This window comes from Cnephaeus nilssonii, assembly GCF_951640355.1.
Source record: "Cnephaeus nilssonii genome assembly, chromosome: 13".
Lineage (NCBI taxonomy): Eukaryota > Metazoa > Chordata > Mammalia > Chiroptera > Vespertilionidae > Cnephaeus > Cnephaeus nilssonii.
The window spans coordinates 31859980-31879739 of NC_137084.1; the positions used below are offsets into that span (position 1 = coordinate 31859980).

The following is a 19760-nucleotide window of genomic DNA, read 5'->3' on the forward strand; positions in this document are numbered from 1 at the left end:
TGGCTGACTGGCTGTCTGCATTCAGAAGAGGCCCCTGTAACCACAGTAGTCAGGATAAGTGGGGATGCAGATGCCTGTAGGTCCCTGCACAGCCAGACCCAGAAGCACAGGAGGGAGGGGGCACGGGGGGAGGGGGCGCTTTCTGGAGGTACCGGCGAGGCAGCTGGAATCAGATTGGGAAGACACTTGGGAAAGAATTTGAGAGAGAAAAGTAGAGTAAGTAAAGAGGAAGCTGTATTCACTGTTAACTGGACAGAGAATTGAGGAGCCGTGCGATGCCAGGAAATAAGAAGAAGAGAGAGACCTGGAAGGATAAGTGAAGAGCTAGTTAGTTTTTTTAAAAATTTCTTTATTAAGATGTTACATATGTGTTCTTATTTCCCCATTACCACCCCCCATCCTCCCCACTCATGCCCTCACCCCCCTGTTGTCCGTGTCCATTGGTAAGGCTTATATGCATGCATACAAGTCCTTTGGTTGATCTCTCCCCCTTTCCCCCACCCTCCCCTACCTTCCCTCTGAGAGCTAGTTAGTTTTAAGGACACTCAAAAAATAACCCCATGGAACAAAAAGTTGGTCTTAGAACCCTGTATTTAAAGCATAAAATGAATTTGAAATAGTAAACAGAATAAAAATAACAACAAAAGAGCCAATGAAAGCAGTCTGGGAGTGAATCTAGACAATGCACTGGAGTGCTCTGGGAGGAGCATGGGCTTTGGAATTGGTGAGATTCAAACACCAACTGTGCCACCCACTTGGGCAGTGATTTAACTTCTCTAACCTTCTGTTTTCTCATGTGTGAAATGAAACAAATAATATGCTTGTTGAAAGGATTCAACGAGGCAGTGCTTTTAAAAGTACTTTATATAGTGCTTACTTAGTACAATATCAATAAAGGTGAATTTCTATCATCATTACTATTAAATATGGATTTACTATCACAGTAAAACTATACATTACATCACACTAGATAATCAATGAATTTCTTTCCACTGCAGAACCTTTTCCAGTAAAGAGGGGTTTAAGCCACCGTGTTATGTCAGGATCCTAATCAAGTAACAGATGAAGACACACAAAACAGGATTATCAGATTCTCCTATATTATAAATGTTTGCATTTTTTAAAATCATGCTTTTAACGCCAAAAGTACAATGCGGTATAATTGATCTATTCACATGCTAACTAGAGGATTTATGAAAAATACTAATTCACAGTGGACTTTAGGAAGTATAGTCATATGCAACACAAATTTAAGACCCTGTGATATGGGTTTTCTTTCAATCCTGTCAGTGTATCTCTGAGACTGTACATAATCTCTTTTGAACAGAGAATCAAAAGTTTAAATTTGAGACCCTTTGTGATTCCCACACTTCTCTCAGCCATGTTCCCTGTGTATCTAGCAATACATAACGAATCTCTTTCACCATAGTCTGGGAGGCTGTCAAAGGTTCCATTTTAGTTCCCAGGTACTTATTTGAAAATCTGAGATGCAGTAATTCTGCTTAATTTAGTTCCCTTTACCAAAGGGTACACTGAAACAGTTCTGGATCAGAATATCTGAACACATAACAATGCTTGTAAAATCACATGGTCCTCTAAATAAGAGAAAGATATGGAGGCTTCTAGCGGTCCTATGACTGCTGAAAGGGGAGAGAGAACAAAGGTTTAAATCCCTATCTCTGCCTGTGTTATGCCAAATGACTGAGGAATTGTCCTTACCCCATTGCCTCAGAATAAGCCTGGGAGCCCTATTTTGGCACAGTCATGAGTATGGCTGTGCTATTTGAGGAAGAGCTCCTAGAAGCTAGAGAAACTAAGATTGTTGGCTGTGGTGTGCGGAGCTTTGAAATTTAGAGTAAGGATCCTGATTTAGGTCATGGGGGAGGTTCTTTATGGAAGCATCATTTTAGCCTGGGGATGGGCTATAGATGTGCAAGCAATGACCAGTGGATATCGCATTCTTTAATCCTCAATGCTGAGTATTTTCTTCTGCCCTGCTTGATCATACTTAGTACATAAAGCCAGGTATTATTTCCACTTAAAGAACTGTATTCTCTTTTAGGTAGTTGTATTTGATAGATTATTCACTTCCTGGGGGTCAGCTTTGGAAATTGGTCTTCATTAGATGTGACGTTGTTACAAAAGGGAAAAACAAACAAGAAATTGAAACATTGCTATTGATTTATTGAGGGAATAGGTAAGATCAATATTTATTGCTGATTTAGAAAAAACATGCATAACTTTCAATCCAATAAAATTTTGTTCAACGTGGTCATGCATTTTACTGATGATACAACTAGAAGGTCAGGGAGTTAGATTGTTTTTTCACTTAGCTGTTATGAAATGAATTTATTAATAATATGAAATGGAGTAAAGTTAGCTCTTGGATTTAATGCCCTTGGTTGACAGGTTAAGTATCAGAATTTTGTAATAATTCTGATAAGAGTAGTGATAATGTTGAAATGATATTCATTAGGGTACATATAGCTACAATTTTGCCTTTTCCCAGAGAACTATGACCAAATGTACCTCCATTTGAAAAGAATGCAATAATTTACCATGAACTAATAGAGGATTATGTAGATATTATAAGATATTCAATTTGGGGCTATTTTGAATAATAATATTGGTAAATTATTGACTACTTATCACATGTGATATACTATGCTCAGGGATTATTCAGACCATTGCAAATACAACAGATTTATAAATCCTCACAATGGGGTTGGAAAACACCATATTCAGAGATGTTCAATAATTTGTTCAAGGCCACACAGCTAGTAAATTGCAGAGTTAATATTTAAACCAGGCATATGTGAATGTGAAACATATGTCCTTTTCACCATTACACATACCTCACAATTAGAGCCTACAAATTGTTTAGAGGTTGTATGTATAGTGGTTAAGAACATCAATTCTGGAGCCAGACTATTCCAGCTCAAATACTAGATGGGCTTTTTCCTGGCTCCAGGAACTAATGCAGAGTGATCCTTATACCTCTGAAATCTCCACTTGCCAAACTTACTTAAACTCTCTGTATCTCAGTTTACCATATATAGAATGGAGATGACAATTTTACCTACAACATGGGACCCTTCTGAAGACTGAACATCTGAAGTGCTTAGAACAGTCTCTGTCAGATAGTAAGCCCCAAATTAGAGTAAACATAATTATTCTAGAAAAATAATGCTATGTGCCAGGTATATATTTTATATTATAAAGAACTGCAGTCTTCTGCCTTATGCTATATGCAATTTGAACATTTACCCTTTTGATCTTAATTCTAAAAAGGTCTAATCAAACCTATAAGAGACTTATAAATACAATTGATTAGCATAGACAAGCCATACTTATTTTCAGTATTGGCCTTCTGTAAAGAAAGCTGGATTAGAATAAGTAAGGTAGAAAGATTGCTTTTATTTCCCTTCCTTTCTGCACTATCAACTATAGAGATGTATAATGTGCGGGTTTATCCCCTAATGAAACAGACTTGGTTGCCTTCATTTATAGATGCTGTAAAGGTCCGAAGGTACAGCAAACAAGAGAGCTTTGCCAAAATAAATATGTAGTTACTTTGCAATTGGCAAAGCTAGACTATACTCTAGAAATATTCCGGTGATTTGGAAACCATGCAACTATGCTGGATTTTATCAGGGTCAGCCTGGACTCTCTCAGGGTCAGCTTATACTCATTACCTAGGCTGGGATATGAGGGTTTTTAGCCATCTCTGCTCATATAAGTTGCATGAGCTGCATGTGTATACTTTTACAAACATCTGCAACTTTGGTTTTGATGTGCACATTCATTATTTGTAAAGCCCAATACTTACCAGCTATTCCTGTTTGTGAAATCTGCAGTGTTTGAATTTTGACTTTGCAATTGATCTGTAAAGGAAGGAAAAATGCTTTTTAGGAAAGTAATTTCCAATAGACAAAGCTTGAGCATACTGGCTGGATTTTCCATTTTGCTAATTGATTAGTCAGTCAATTGGTAAGGGCCTATTTGAAACTAGCTCTGTGCCAAGCACTGTACTAAATTGATATAATACATGAGGCATTAATTCTGTGAGCTTTCGGAGAATGCTATAGACAGATAAGCCAGACACATACATGAATAGATGAGCAAATAGCAGTTGTTATACGCACACACAAAATATATATTGCATAGTGCTACACATAATGCATAATGAAATACAAATTTTTATAGAAATAGCAAGTACAGCTCAGAGGAGGAGAGATTTCTATACATTAGGACCAACTGTAGGTCATCCTTGAGGAAGAGGGCGTGAGATTTGGGTAGGGTCAGCCTGGTAGAAAGTAGGGATAAAGATTTATATTTAATGTGAAGGAGAATATGAACACGTGGGAGGGGGTAGATATGGAAATGTTCAATAATAAAGAAGGAAGCTAGGAATTTCTCTGGCAGTAAGGTAAGTTAATACAAATACGATAGATAGGGTGGAGCAATATTTTGGAAACCCTTGAAAGCTAGGCATCTTCAGCTATAAATAGCTATGTTCACATAATTTTTTAGTCTCTTTTTATAACAACAATGAGATAGAAAGCCCATTGTGACAGATAGTTTATGATTTTGCAACCATAGAATCAGTGGGAACTTGGAAGGGGTCTCAGAAGTCATATAGTTCAAGCAGCCAGCCATTGTGGGAATCCACTCTGAGTTACGCTCAAACTCTTTGGGACCAGAGAGCTCACCGCTTCCCAAGGGAACTAGTGTCTGTGGAATATCTCCTAATGCTAGAAAGTTCTTTTCTTTTACCTGAGTCTTAATCTGCCTTTTGGCTACTTTGTAGGTTAGTTCTATTCCTTTTCTTTGTTCTCTTCTAGAACAAAACTTTTCCTTAGTTAGAAACACAATCATTCAAGCACCTAAAGATGGTTATATTCACATCTCTTCAGATCACCACCTTCTCTTCCATATATCTAGTCTCATTACATGTTATCTTTTCTAAATTAGGTTAGCCAGTTTTTTTCATTTGTGTCCCCTCTCATTCACTAGCTCTTTCATTCATTCATCCATTCATTAATTCATTCCATGTATTCAGAAGATTTTTATTGAGCACCTTCTAGGTTCCAGGTATCATCAGTGAAAATGGCCATCCTCATGAAGCTTTCATTCTAGTGGGAGAAGTCAATCAATCAACAAGTGAATAAATAAATAACAGATAGTAATACGTACTTAGAACAAGGTAAAGTAGGAAAAGGGATAGGGTGTTTCAAACGGTAGAGTGCAATGTTAGACAGAGTGGCTACAGCAAACCTCACTGAGAAGATAAAACTTAAACAAAGACCTGAGGAGGTGAGGGAGTAAGCTGTGTAGATATCTGAGAGAAAACTGGACAGAGACAGCGGCAGATGCGAAGGTCTCAAGGAAAGGCTGTGATTGGCTTGTTTAGGGAATAATGAGGCCAGAGTGATAGGAGCTTAATGAATAGGTGAGAAGAAGAATAGATGTAATAGGGGCCCAAATTGTGAAAGGACTTTTTTGGCCACTGTGAAGATTTATATTCAGAAGAGTACTATGATCTGACTCAGGCTTTAAAAAGATCACTCTATATACTGCATTTAGTGTCTGAAGAGACATGGCCTGATATGGCCAGGCTTTTACAACAAACCAGATTAGAGTTGATGGTGGCTTGGACCAGGTTTGTAGGGGTGAAGGTGGCAAGAAGTAGAGAGATTCTGGATATATGACTGAGAGTGGACCGATAGGATTTGCTGATGAGTTGCATATATGTTTGAGATAAATATGATGACCAAGAATTGGCCTGAGCAAACAGAAAGCTGAAGTAATCATTAACAAAGATCAGAAAGGCCATGAAATCAGGTATTTGGGAGAATGATCAGGAATTTAGTTTTATACCTATAAGGTTGAGATTGCATTTTGATACCCAACAATAATAATAGGTTTTAGATATAAAACACTGGCATTTAGGAATATTGTGCTTACTATACATATAAATTTGAGAGTTGTCAGCACACATAATATTTAAAGCTACAGAATTGCACAAGATCACCAAGAAAGTGAATTTAGACAGAGAAGAGAAGAGGTTTAAGGATTGAGTCCTTGAGTACTTCAGTGCTTAGATGTCAGCAAGATGAGGAGGATGCATCAAAGATTAGACGGAGCAGCTAATAAGATAAGAAGAAGACTGGGAGGGTAGTCTTGGAAGACAAGTGAATAAAGTATTTCAGCAAATAGAAAAGTGATTCACTGTATCATATGCTGCTCGTGGCATAAGTCAAGTAAGGTGACTTTTGAATTTAACAGTGTGATCATTGGCAGTGTGACCTTTTCAAGCTCTGTCTCAGTGGAGTATTGGAGTGATAAAAGTGGCTTGAAGAGAGAATTAAGTAGAAGAAATGGAGAGAGTGAATATACAAAGTCTTTTAAAGAGTTATGCTTAAAAGGGGACTAGGGAAACAGAGTAGTAGCTGAAAGGGGATGTCAGTCAAAAAACAGTGTTTGGGCTTTTTGTTTGTTTGTTTGTTTTAAAGCAGGGGAGATTATGGCATGTTTACATACTAATAGGAACGATCCAGGGAAGGTGGAAAATTGATAATGCAGATGGGAGAGACAGCTGCTGGAAAGAGGTCCCTAGAGCAAGAGCAGATAGATTCAGTGCAACAAGCACATTGGATTATGAATTGATTCCAAATACATGAAGGCATGCAGAGAATTAGGGGCATAGACAGAGGTAGCGGATAATGTGATGATGGGAGCTTGTGAAAAGTTCCTTCTGATTACTTCTAATTTTCCCATGAAATGGTAAGCTAAATCAACTGAGAGTAGGGATGGGGAGGAGAAGTTGAGAAGGTATGAAATCATTATCTAGCAGGGTAGAAGAAAGAGTGCAAGATGATGGCTGAACGGCACCAGAGGTCAAGTTCATGCTCATGAACTTAGAGACTAGTAAGCATGGCAGTGTGCTTTCCTAGCCAAGTTGCGCTGAGTGGCGTAGTCACAGAGTTGGCTGAGAGTGAAAATTTTGCCAGGTAAGAATGTAGAAAGTATCTGTGAGAGAGAGACTAATTGCAGCATTTATATTGGGTGAAGAATAAATAAATATCAAATAGTAATAAGTATGTTAAGGACACAGTGGGAGGGAGGGACAATGAGCGTTGATTGAAGGATCAAGAAATTGTAAATCCTTGTGGAGTGGGAGAATTGTTACACTTGGGAGTAGAGGAAGAAACTGGAAAGATGAGGTGGTCAGAGAGTGGGATGTTTGAAATTGAGGTCAAGGGGAGGTTGTAGTTGTAAATGACAAAGTCTGCTGTGTGACATGAGAGTAAGCAACTGATACAGGGAGGGGGCCAGACCCTCAGAGTATAGAGAAGTTCAAGAAACTGAGACAGCAATGTGTCAGAATGATCATCTGTGTGGAGAGTAAGTCATCAAGAATTAGGCAGGAGTAACATTGGGGAGAGGGCCACAGTGAGCCAAGACCTAACATCTGAAAGGAATGAGGGGCAATGGCCAGGCAGGAAGTAGATAGGTCAGTGGGTGACATCGTCTAGTATCACTCAACCACCCAAGCTTTTGAATATCATATGCATCTTGCTCCAGAAAATAAGCTGTACGGGTGTTTTATTTGTCTGTTGATGTGTTTTTAGTGACCCATTACCAACTTAATGTCCTAATACTGTTAAATGTGTGCAACCCACTTAAAAGAATTTGATTCTGATTCAAATTGCTGAGTATTTTTCTGGTAGTGTGAGCTTGCCTTTCCTGCCCCACGCTTGATATCCAGGAGAGCATTCGTGACATAGGAAGCGTTCGCCTCCTGGCTGTGGGATTTGTGTGGCCTTGAACAAGCAACTTAAACTCTCTGAAACTTAACTGGTTACTTCATCTGTGAAAGAGGGCTTATTGTGAGGCCTAATTGTGAAGATTAAAGGAGGTAACGTGAAAGCATTTAAGCATGGTCCCCAGCATATCATAGGAGCTCAATTCACGTTTTATTTAGCAGAGCTAAAATTTTGTATTTTGAGTTAAAAACATGGCAGAAAATGACCACCTAGTCTTGGCGAAAAGAAAATGTCCTTTGTGAAAACAAAGCGTGCGATCCGCTAGCTCATGTATGGTATGTAGTGTGTTTACAGATTAGCCCACCAGATTGGGAATTCTGTAAAATGGGTTTACTGTTGCAGCAAAAGGTTTTTCTCTATACTCATTATATGATTAAGGAAAAATTATTTGTATTGCAATTATCCAAATTCAGTAAAATGTTTAATGAGGCATTCACTGCCTTGGGCAGGTTAGCCTAACAGTAAATTTGTGTTAATTTGCCCAAAACTTAAGAAGCAAAGTGTACTGTTTTTAGAATGTGGTTCTTTAAGGGGGAAATCAGTATTTTATGAGATGTTTCTAAACTTAGATTTAGATTTCTCTACCATCTTCTCCTTCAGGCATTTTAAAAATCACCATGAGCATCACAGAGAGTAGATCAATAACAGGTGCTTAGTGTCAGCGGGATAACAACAGGATCGATAGGAATTGGGAATTTTTATGATACAGAAGCATGGTGCCTTGTATATCTATAAAGAAAAGAGTGATGAATCCAAGTCAGGCAACCTCAGTTCATAGGACTCTGCTGGTAGGCCTTGTTTTCTCCATCTGAAAAGTGAGCATAATAGTACCTCATGGGCTGCCATGGCAATTGAATGAGGTAATAGATGAGAACAGATATTATATATATTATGTTAGTCCATGGTGAGGGATCATTATGATGCCTTCTAGGGAATGAAAGAGTTTGTTAAAGATAACATCGTCAGATATCTCACAGAGTGATTCTAGGCCATTTTCATCATTCCTCCTCTGCCAGGATGGAAGGGATGCAGGCCTTTTTGAGAAAATTATGCTCCTCTGGACATGTCGAAGAATAGCTGGGAATCAAGCTAATTCATTGATTCAGGGTACTTTCCTTTGAGACTGAGGTGGACAGAAAGCTTCAATGATAATGTGGAGGGTCAATAAGAACTATTCAAGAGATGGACTGACCTGAAGCCATCAGTATTAGAAGGTGAAAGGACCTTCCACAACTCCCTTGACCCAAGCTTTTATAAATATATGGAAACTGAGGCTCAGAAAGTATAGTTACAATAACATTTTGAAATAAATTTCGATTATAATCACTGTGCATTAAGATTGCAAAAACTGTTGCATCCATGAGAATGTTGTTTCAGCCGTAGCCTCTGAACAAGGTTAATCCTTTTAACCTGTTATAGTGACTCAAGGGCAATTGAGACAGAGAGCCATGTCTCCCTGCAGAGGGAGAGACTGAGCTTCCTAACAGGTCTGGTAGTTTATTTGAACTAGAAGAACATCATAATGGAATGACTTGTTTTGACCAGGCCTTGGCCCCTGCTGGGATCTAAGATGAGGCCGTCAATGTGTGTCATTCTGTTAAGTGGCAGAACTCTCACTGCTCTTCCCTTCTGACTCCTCCAACCCCACCTCCAGCCCAGGGCCCCTGGAATAATGACATCCAAGATCCTTCCTTAATTAGGAAAATAGAAGCTCCTTGAAGGAGTTTCCCTACGAGTTCTGCCACAGAAGTAAATAGACATTTGCATGGATACTTAATCTATGCTTTGTTAAATCTGACTCTTTGGGACCCACCAGATCCTTTCTTATCTTGATCTTTCCTCTGTACAGTTCTCAACCCCACTTAACAATGTCATTATAATATGTCTCATGTCACCAGTATACTTTTTTTAATGTTCTGGGAGAATCTTAAACAGCAACCTCACATATAACTTTATGGAACTGTTCCAACTGTTACCCAAGCTTTGCCAAATTTGTGATGTTATAAGTACCCTGATTTTACATAGCAAAACCATCAATAAATTGCTCCATTGTATTGCTTAACCCCCAACCATAGCATCAGGGAGATTTGCAGGACTCCTCCAGGGAACACCTTAGTCACATTTTGTCATTTGCTTGAAATGTCAAACAGGGCCCTCTTTTGGCACACATGGGGGATGACTCTCAAGGCCACACAGAAGAGCATATAGATATTTCCCCCTGTTTTATTTTACTTTTTTGAATCTATACAGGCAACAGCCTCAGATTCCAATCACCACAGGAACAGGTGTTGTGTATCCTGGTGCTATTACTATGGCAACGACCACACCATCACCTCAGATGACATCTGACTGCTCTAGCACCTCTGCCAGCCCAGAGCCCAGCCTCCCGGTCATCCAGAGCACTTATGGCATGAAGACAGATGGCGGAAGCCTAGCTGGAAATGAAATGATTAATGGAGAGGATGAAATGGAAATGTATGACGACTATGAAGATGATCCCAAATCAGACTATAGCAGCGAAAATGAACCCCCAGAAGCTGTCAGTGCCAACTGAGGAGTATTTGTTTGCTGAATTAAAATACTCTGACATTTCATCTCCCCTTCCCCAACAAAAAGTTCTTAAAGAGCCCGCATGCATTTGTGGCTCCACAATTACATCAGCAGAATGGTCTTAATTATTTTGTAAAGTGTGAGACAGATTAAGTTTTCCCTGATTTTTCATGAACTTGAGTTTTTTGTCGTTATTGTTATTGTTGTTGTTGTTTTTTTAAATTTAGGTGAAGACATATTAAATATGAGACACCAGGACTTGAAAACTTATCTCAACCCATAGCTGTCTTACAAGTCTTATATTTTTGTCTTACTTTTTTTTTTCTTTTGGATGTTGATAAAGGTTTAAGTTACTGTTTTAGATGGGGTTAAACATTCTCACTCAGGTATGCTGTGCCGGCCTACAGGTTGTGAATGTGTTTTTATTCTGAATTACTTTAGAAAATAACTGAGGATTTCATTTTGTGAAACAGAACAAGTCCACGGCGTGTGCAGCTGCATGTAGAGCATATTCAAAAGGCCTCGGAATTCCATGTGTCCATGTGTAGAGTTAAACTTTGAATGTGCCAAACTTTCTCATCACTTTTGGATCTTAATATTTTGAAAAGTCTTAAAGGAGACACTGCAAAGTCTTAGACAATCTTTGGCATCTTAAAATAAAATAGCAAACCAGACATTTTTTTTTCCAGAAAAATGGTAAAGTACTCAGGAATCTGGAGACAAGATATTGTAAGGAATGAACAAGGTTGCCACAGTGCATGTACCCAATCGTGTTTGCCTCTTGACGTGCCATCAGTGTGTGACGTGTATGACGTGTGCACACCAGAGCGATCACCACACCAGATACCGACACGGTGGTCTCCTCTGCCAGAGACCACCTCTCACTACATCCATCATCCCTTTGCCTTTAACCCTGACATTCAGTCTTAACACATTTTCTCTTAAATAATTTATTCATTCCAGAATGTCAAGGGTCCACTTACTATTTATTTTTTAAAAAATTGTTGGTGGCATTAATTTAATAATTCTTGTTTTTCACCTTCCTTCCCCAAAGAACTTTTCAGCCCTTTTCACCTCCTTCTCCTGCTAGATACAAAAGATGTACATAGTGATTTTGTCCCCAGAGCATCTGGAAGCATTTCTGAAACAAGGTACTATTAAATACCTTCGTGTTGTTTTTAAACATGAGTGTGTCTCATGCTGCAGGGCTGTGTATTTGGATATAGGTGCAGAGTCTTACACTTCAACAGCTAGGCCCTTGAGGTTTGCTGTGACCTCGAGTCTCTTGCCAGAATTTCCCCCTAAGTCAGCTCAGCAGCAAGTGGTAGAATCTGCCTCCGTGGCATTTGCCCTGAAGGTCATTCAGCAGCAAGGGTCAGCAGCAAGGGTCAACGGTGGTGACTCCCAGCAGGAAAGTCCCGCAGCCAAACCTATAGCCCAAGGCTGGGGGCCATGGAGGAGGCCACAGTGACGCTGTCACGGGCTGGCACCTTTACACGGAGTTGCCTTGTCCCATCTGACCCGTTTAGGGAGTTCTTTGCAAAATCCCCAGGATGCAAGAAGCCACATGACAGCCTCTACGATAAGACAGAGGCAGAGAGTCATGATACATCCAGAGGGTGAAAGAAAACCTTAGGGAAGGAGAAGGAGGGGAAATACATTCTCTGCAGGATGTCCCCACTGTTAACTCGGGGAACAGATCACTCCTGGGGCAGCAGAGGAGTTCCTCGGGCTCATGTGTCCTCTGTCTGCGGCCTCCGTGTGAACAAGATTAACTGCACTTGTCACACAAGGACTTTTTTGGAGATGTGCTGATGGGCTGGGAGGCAGTGAGGTTGGATTCCCCATCTCCTCCTCACAGGGATCTTGGCCTGATCGCCTATGGGGGAGGGGAGCCATCACCAGAGTGGTTCAGTTGGAGAATGTCTGCGAATGGGACAGTTCACCTCATAGGACAACCCAGAATCTGATCACTAGAACATAGGAACGGCCCCATCAGATTTCTTGAGCCATTTTTGTCACTTGGAAGAAAATAGTGTACCTTCCTATTTATTTAAAGAGTGCTCAAGGCCATACCTAATAGCAATAACTAGCTCTAGCCACAATCTACTGGCTACATCGTTAGCTGGGAGTGCTCTCTATAAGCTGATTAAGGTACTGATAGGAATGTTTTGTTCTTAATATTGGTTGGGGATTGGAACTTGGTTTTTGTACATTTATTTCAAATGAGGAGGAGGTCATTTTTCTTTTAAAAAATGAGTATTTATTATTGTCTTACTGATTTCTTTTGAACGTATACCTCTCCTCCTCATTCATCCTCATGTTTTTTTCTCACCCTCCTTGGCTTTGCTTTGCCCTCTCCACTCCTTTTTTATTTTGTTGCATAGGTAGAGTGCTGGATGGCTAGCATTGTAATGTATGTAATTAATTTTGCACAGAGGCAAACATTTAGAATAGTAGGTTAATTTTGTTTGTTTTATGACCATGCCAAAATAATATTCTGGGCTGGTGGAGAACAAAGGACTGTTCTTTAGGACTGAAACTTGATTTCACTTGTAGTAAAACAAAACAAAACAAAACAAAACAAAACAAAAACAACAAAAAAACACACACACTCACAGATGTTGTTTCGTAAGTGTTATAAGCACTGGATATAAATGGTATTTTTTATCACTTCTGACTAATGTGAAACTGTTGTACGAAAACTACATGAACAAAAGTCATCTGTTTCGACTCGTGTGGGCTTGCCTCACAGTTGCCGGATTTGAGTCATTTTTATGTCTTGTTATTTCATTTATTTATGCAAAATACATGTGTGTATGAACACTTTGTTTTAGCTCCAGCTCTGCCCCAGCACTGGGGTTCAGTTACTTCGAGCCGCACTCTCGAAAATGAAAGGCTATTCAGGAATGATCTGATTGTAAACACCCTTGCCTTGGGTCAAACAGTGATGCTGTATTTGAATCTAAATTCTGCGCATAAGCAGTTTATCCTATTTATTAGCCAAGTTTGGCTCTAAAAATCCTTAGAAATTAAGAATGACAATCATAGGGATCACTTCATTTTCTTTGCAGTGGGGCTTAAACAAAGTTTTTTATGACTTTACCATCTCATTTTAGATTTGTTTTCTAATTGTGTAAATATAACATAGAAATAGAATTTATTTTTGGTTCATGAATACTTAGTGAGATATAAGTTATGTATTTCCTTTTTGTTCTCTATCTGTATGTGTTGGTCCAGACTAGAAGTTGAGGAGTCACTGCACCGCGTGGGGGGTAGTGGGTTACCAGCCACGGTGAGAGCACAGCGTCCCACTGGCGCTGGGGCAAGACACCCCCTCACTCGGGCCTCGTGCAGTTAGAACCCACTGTCCGCAGACTCAGACTTCGGCTTTTTTTCTCATAGAAAGTCAATGAATGGAACATACCAAATGTCCAGGACAGCTGGGAGAGAGCCTGTTTGCTTTGTGAATCCACATCAATTGAGTAAGGTAAACTCTGTGACCATTTAATAGCAAGAAGCGTGAATGTTATTATAAAAGCAAAAATCTGCCCCTGAGATTGGTCATGAACTAAAGTCCCACCATGCCAATTAAAGGAAATATTATTAATAAACTTTTTTCAGTGCTTTTTATTTCAGAGTGTCTTCAAATCAGAGATAAAAGTTATCTCCATTTTAGTAAAGAATTTACAGGATTAGGGTTTCCATGTCACTTAGCATAGGGACACTGGCAGACAATCCTAGCCTAAAAATGGACCATAAGAAATAGAAAGGAAGGAAAGAGACGAAAGAAAGAAAGAAAGAAAGAAAGAAAGAAAGAAAGAAAGAAAGAAAGAAAGAAAGAAAGAAAGAAAGAAGAGGGAAAGAGAACAAGTTAATCTGTGGACAGGAGCGGCAGGCAGGCAATTTCTCTATTTCACTGGCAGATGTGATGTAGTATCTTTCCCAGAAGGTATGAGAGCTTTGTTGTTTTCACATGTACCCAGCTCAACCTTTTAGGAGCGCATCAGTTTGCTTCATTTGGTATCTGATACTCCCCAGCCTTGTCCTCAGGCCTGGTTCTGTCTGCCAGGGTCCTGACACCGACTGGAAGGCCAAGTTCTAAATTCAGGTGTGGGCTCAGTGCTATTGAGCTTGTCAAAGTCTGGCCTCCCCTGAACATTGGCCCCACGGAGCCTGGGTGTTTGAAAAGGGTGTGATCACCCTAGGGCTGAAATTAAAGGCTTCTTTCTTTCCCTTAAGAAGCCCTGCCGCTTCTTCTTCTTCTTCGGAGCACCCCTCCCCAGCCAGGAGCGCAGGCACTAGCTGAAAGCAGGGACTGTTTCGAGGAAGTCCATCTGCCCGCAGTAGGAAGGGAGCCTGGTCACTTAAACACCACAGCCCAGGCTGCTTATCTCCATTTACTGATGTTGCAAAGAGGGGACCTCTGCCGACTCATTAGGGAAAGGGAAAAAGAATCACTTAGTAGTTTTAAATCATACGAGAAGCCCTGTAACCAAGTGCCAACAACTGCAAACAGTGCAGCTAAACGAATGTATTGGAATTATTTCTGGGTCTTCCTTTCTGATGAGAAAATGACAAAGTGGTTGCTTGTAGCCTTGCCTGATTCTGTACACGTTCGTCTAAGGACTGAGTTGGCACTTCAGCTCACGTCTCAAAGTATCATATTGTATGACCTCATTTGTCCTTTTACAAAAACACTTGCATCGTTTCCTTCAGTCATCTGGCCCCTCCCCCACCGGCGTGTTTTCTTCCTTAATAAACAACTTCTATCTGTTATTTATGCTGATCATGTTCTGTTTCCGGTGCCCTATCCTATTGAGCATAACCCTCTGCTGATATCATTGAAAATATTGATATGCAAACACATTTCCTTTTCATCCCCATCCCATCTTGTCCTTTGGGGACAGATCGCTTTCCCAAAGCTCATGAACAAGTATTAGAAATGCTGGTAACCTTCTTCGGGGTGGGGCTAGAGGTTGTGGGGGGGGCAGGGAGGCGGAGGGGCAGACGGGTAACAGTGCAGGTCCTCTTCTAATTGGTGTCCGTGGCAATAGGAAAGCTTGACGACTCAGTGACATATCTTGCTCCGTAGTTTCTTATTCCTGAAGAACCACAAGCATAAAGTGAGGCCTCAGCGCTGGTGCTCTTGGAGTATGGGGAATGTGCAAATATTTAACTGTGTTGTATGCTGCACATTGCAGGTCTGCTTGTGTGCATTCTCCGTTCGTCTTCCTTTGTCATATGTGTTTTTTGCTTTTTGGAAAGTGCAGTCTTGATTGTAACCTTCTCCAGCTTGCAGCAGATTAGAATGCTTAGCGTTTCTGTTCATGCATTGTTGTATTTGCCATGTAAAATTTTTATTACCGTAGGCAAGCTTATGAGCTGTTACGACATAACTTATCTGACTGTAACTCTTTTATTTCCCGACATTGTAATTTGTTTGTGATGTATATTGTGAGATTGTATTTTATGTTAATTTAATCAGCACAATTCACTGACATGCTGGACTGACATGCTGGCTGCTGTTTCAAAGTGTAAAGTGTGTGTAGGGGCTGTTGGGACAACTGCAACTCTGTTGTCAAGGTACTGTGCTTTGGTTCCTGTAGCAACACTGCGGGTGTGGCCCTGGAGACGCGAAGGGCACTTACCACACCCTTGAGCAATTCTTAACTGCAGATTTTCTTTGTAGAAATTCTATGTATAACGCAGGTACCGACTTGGCCCATGGCTGGTAACTATTTGGGCAATTAGAAAAAACAAAAACCATAAAAACTAGTGTCTATTGCTGCTTTGAATATGTTTGAAAGTCTGAAAATGTAAATAGTTTATCAAAAAAAAATCTTGTACAGTCCAGTGTAAAGTTTTTAAATGACCTTAAGGGTTGCCATCACATCTTTCTCACACTCTCCTCTTGATAATGGGAAGAAAAAAAAGTTTGCTAAGGATGAAAGAAATGGGGGGGAAGGGGGAATAGAATCTCTTCAAATTTAAAGGAATGAATCATTGTTCTTAGCTTTGTTGCATACACAAACTTATTGGATTTTGTTGTGCAGTATTGATGTGAGACAAAACTCAACATGGAATGATCTTTCAGTGGTATTTTTCAAAGTCTCTCACCCCACCCCCTGCCTCATAATTAAGGGAAAAGACAAAATCGAAAGACACGCTGTCTTTCTCTATCCTGGTGTATGTTGGCACCTTAGCTACTTTTTTCCCCCCCTTTTTGCACAAGGTGCTTTCCTGATATGTTAACCATGCCATCTTTGGGTGATAATGTACATGCCATGATGGGGCCCAGGCCCCTCAGGGGAGTGTCTATACGAACTGCCTATTTATGCTCATTTACCTCAAGACTGTCCTCTCTACCCTTAATCTAGTCGTCATCACTCCATCTTTTGTACTGCTGTTGACACTTACAAATTAAAGATAAATTTTGTTTTATGACCTCTGTGTATGGCCTTGTCTATGCCCTGCAGACTGTTCCGCCCTGGAGCCCGGTAGGCCATAGGCTCCATCGCTCGCTGCTGGAGCCAGCAGAGCCCCTGCCCCCCACTCGCACTGCTGTCTGGCTGGGAGGTCGGTCTCTCGGAAGCCTTCACCCCCCCCCGCCCCCACGACCCCCAGCCTGGGAAGCCTTGCCTACTCTCTTCCTTGTGAGCACGCGCTGCTGCAGCAGGAAATGCTTGTGGATTTAGGTGGTAGGAACAGGAGCCAAAGTGGATTTTTGTCAAGAGAAGATGAGAAAGAATCACTTCCTATTTGCCTGACTCCTCCAGGAGAGGGAACGTTTATCAAAGCTCCGAGAATCCCGGGGTACGAATGAATCTCATCTGACACCAACTTCTACAAGCCTAGCAGCCACGCGTGGAAATTGCCACACTTCTGGAACCTTCCCCTCCACTGTGGCTGGGAGTGGAAGGACTGACATGCTGGCTGACTTCACAGTTGCTTCTGCCTCAGGGAAGGAGAGCTCCCATCTTGTTGTCCAGCCAGGAGTTGTTCCTGGAGCGAAAGTGATACCAGCTTTTAAGAGTCTGAGGGATGGAGGTGGGGAGTGGGCTGAAGGGAGCTTGCAGCCCTGCCCAGCCCAGCCCAGCCCAGCCCAGCCCAGCCCAGCCAGCGCCACAGATCCCAGAGGTTAGCGACCAGCACCTGGGAGTGAAACAAAATGCTCAGGAGGGAGAGAGGGGAAGACACAGCCAATCTTTTCGGTATTTCCTATGAAAAATGCCTCATTAGAGAAAAGCCAAGGATTGGTGGAACTTCAGCAGCCATTGTAAGTTTGATACAAGCTGGCATAAGTCATGGAAACCTAGCATCCCATGGTCCTCCCTGCGCCCCGTGGGCGTTTGAAAGCCCAGGTAAGTAGAGGGTGTGTCTGTGCAGCCACAGCAACCTGGCCTGCCATTTGCCGGCTGTGTGACCTTCCCAGGTAACTCCTCTGTAGCATGGGGTCATGATCCCTACCTCTCAGGGTTTTGGGGGAATCCCATGAAATCGCACACATGAATCGTCCGGCAGCATCCTGCACACGCAGCGCAGGAAGGAAGCTGCCTCTGGTCGAGAGGCTGAGCTGGGCAACCATCACCGTCACTGGCCCAGGAAAGCCAGGGGCTTGCTTGATCACAAGTCCCAACCTTCCTCCAAGCTGGGCTCCCAGCCATCTCGGTTTTCTCATTTCCAGTTTATTCTCATCGCTGCCTTTGTTGTTCTTTCTAAAGCACAGATCTGCTCTGTCCTCTGTCCTCTGTTCCTCTCCTAAACATCTGGCTGTCCACAGATGTCGAGACAAGAGTCCGGGCTTCCTGCCCTCACAGCCCCGCGTAGCAGCAGACCCACCGGCCTCCAGCTCCCTGGGCCCTCCACGCCCTCCACTTCTTGGTGTTTCTCTCACACCTCTGGGCCTGTCCGCAACCCTGCGGCTCTTTCTTCTCCTTTTGCTCCAAGTCAACCTGTCCCTTTCTCTGTTTGGGAGATCCCCACGCCTCCAAACCCCATCCCAGACACCACCTGGTCTGTGACATCTTCCCTGGCTCCCCAGGGTTTCAGGCTCTCCCTCAGGGACCCCGCGGCGCCTGGAAGGGACCTCCCTGATCACGTTTGCTGCATGGTAATGATCTGTTTCTGTGTCTGTCTCTTAGAGGATGAGCTACTGAAACCAAGGACTGTGCCATGCCCCTTCCTCCCCTCCCCCCACAGCTCCCAGCACAGTGCTTGGCATATAGTAAGTGCTCAACACTTGTTTCTGGAGTGAATGTGGCCCCTTGGCCTCCGTGTGTGGTATAGCCTGTGAGTGTCAGGGTCCTAGATGGTGGGGACCAGGGAGTCTGTAGGGGCACCTTGGTACTAGTTGTTTCATTAGGAGAACATTATTAGTTGAAGCATCTCTGTTCATTTGGGGGAAGCCGTTTTAAGTCAGTGTGATGGCTTTTCCCGATCAGGCACGAGGCCATAAAGTCACCCAGGCTTTCAGGAGAGCTCACACTAGGATGTCCACATTCCTGAGCCTGGAGCCACTGCTCTGATTTGCCTCTGAGGCATCCCGGCTGCAGTGGGGAAAGGACAGCCCAGAAAGAGGAAGCTTTTATGAGTTTGCCCTAGTCTTCCCTTGATATCCCTTCATTCTGGGTCATCTTGGACCCCAGGACAAAGGTTAATGGTGGGTCCAACCCCTGGGTACTCATCATGAAAGGGGAGGCAACTAAGTTGGTCCTCCTGCTGGGAGAGGGCAGGCAGTTGCCCCACAAGCTGTTCACTCAGTAATCTCTTCTTTTCTGACAAAAGAAACCATGGTCCAGGCAAGAATGATTCTTTCCTTTCATCGTGCTCTAGAGCCCGACTCACAGTGTGGTCCACAGTTGAGCAGCATCTGTTCTACTGGAGACATGAAGACCAGGGGAGCCACACTGAGTAGCATACAGGCAACTCCAACAACCACCATCACCTCTTCGTGAACCACATGCCATGGCATGGAGAGATGAAGGGTTAGTCATTTGAATTGTGAGGGCAGAGGCAGTTGACCCACCCAAGATCACACCGATTAAAGGGCAGTGCCAGAATGCACACTTGTGCTTTCCAGTGCTAAAGCCAGTGACTCCATTGCATGTGGAGATTGCTCATCAATGGTGCAGCCCTGGATCTAGGCCCCAGCTATCACCAGGCATCTGGGGACCCTGTCCCCTTTTCTGGCTAGGCCCAAGGCCTGGCCCTGATTGAGGGCCCAAGAGACATCAGGCCAAGAGGACAACTCTCTTCAGAGCTTATTCTACAGCGTCCTCTGTCTATTGGCCACCTGGCAATTGTTTCTATTGTGGCGCCAACTTGGGTGGCCATTGAGTAGATAATAAGGAAATGGGTAGATTCTGGGGCTCCTTTCCT

At 42.2% G+C, this 19760-nt stretch overlaps 1 protein-coding gene across 20 annotated transcripts in view; it reads left to right on the forward strand.

Moving 5' to 3' along the window:
* The window catches only part of SOX6 (SRY-box transcription factor 6), a 558867-nt gene extending 543529 nt beyond the window's left edge, over nt 1–15338 (forward strand). For all 20 annotated transcript variants that reach the window (XM_079789455.1, XM_079789470.1, XM_079789454.1 and 17 more), the window contains one exon: nt 10080–15338. In XM_079789455.1, the coding sequence (XP_079645581.1) occupies nt 10080–10383 (304 nt within the window). In that variant the 3' untranslated portion in view covers nt 10384–15338. The remainder of the gene's footprint in view (nt 1–10079) is intronic.
* The last annotated feature ends 4422 nt before the right edge of the window (nt 15339–19760 follow it).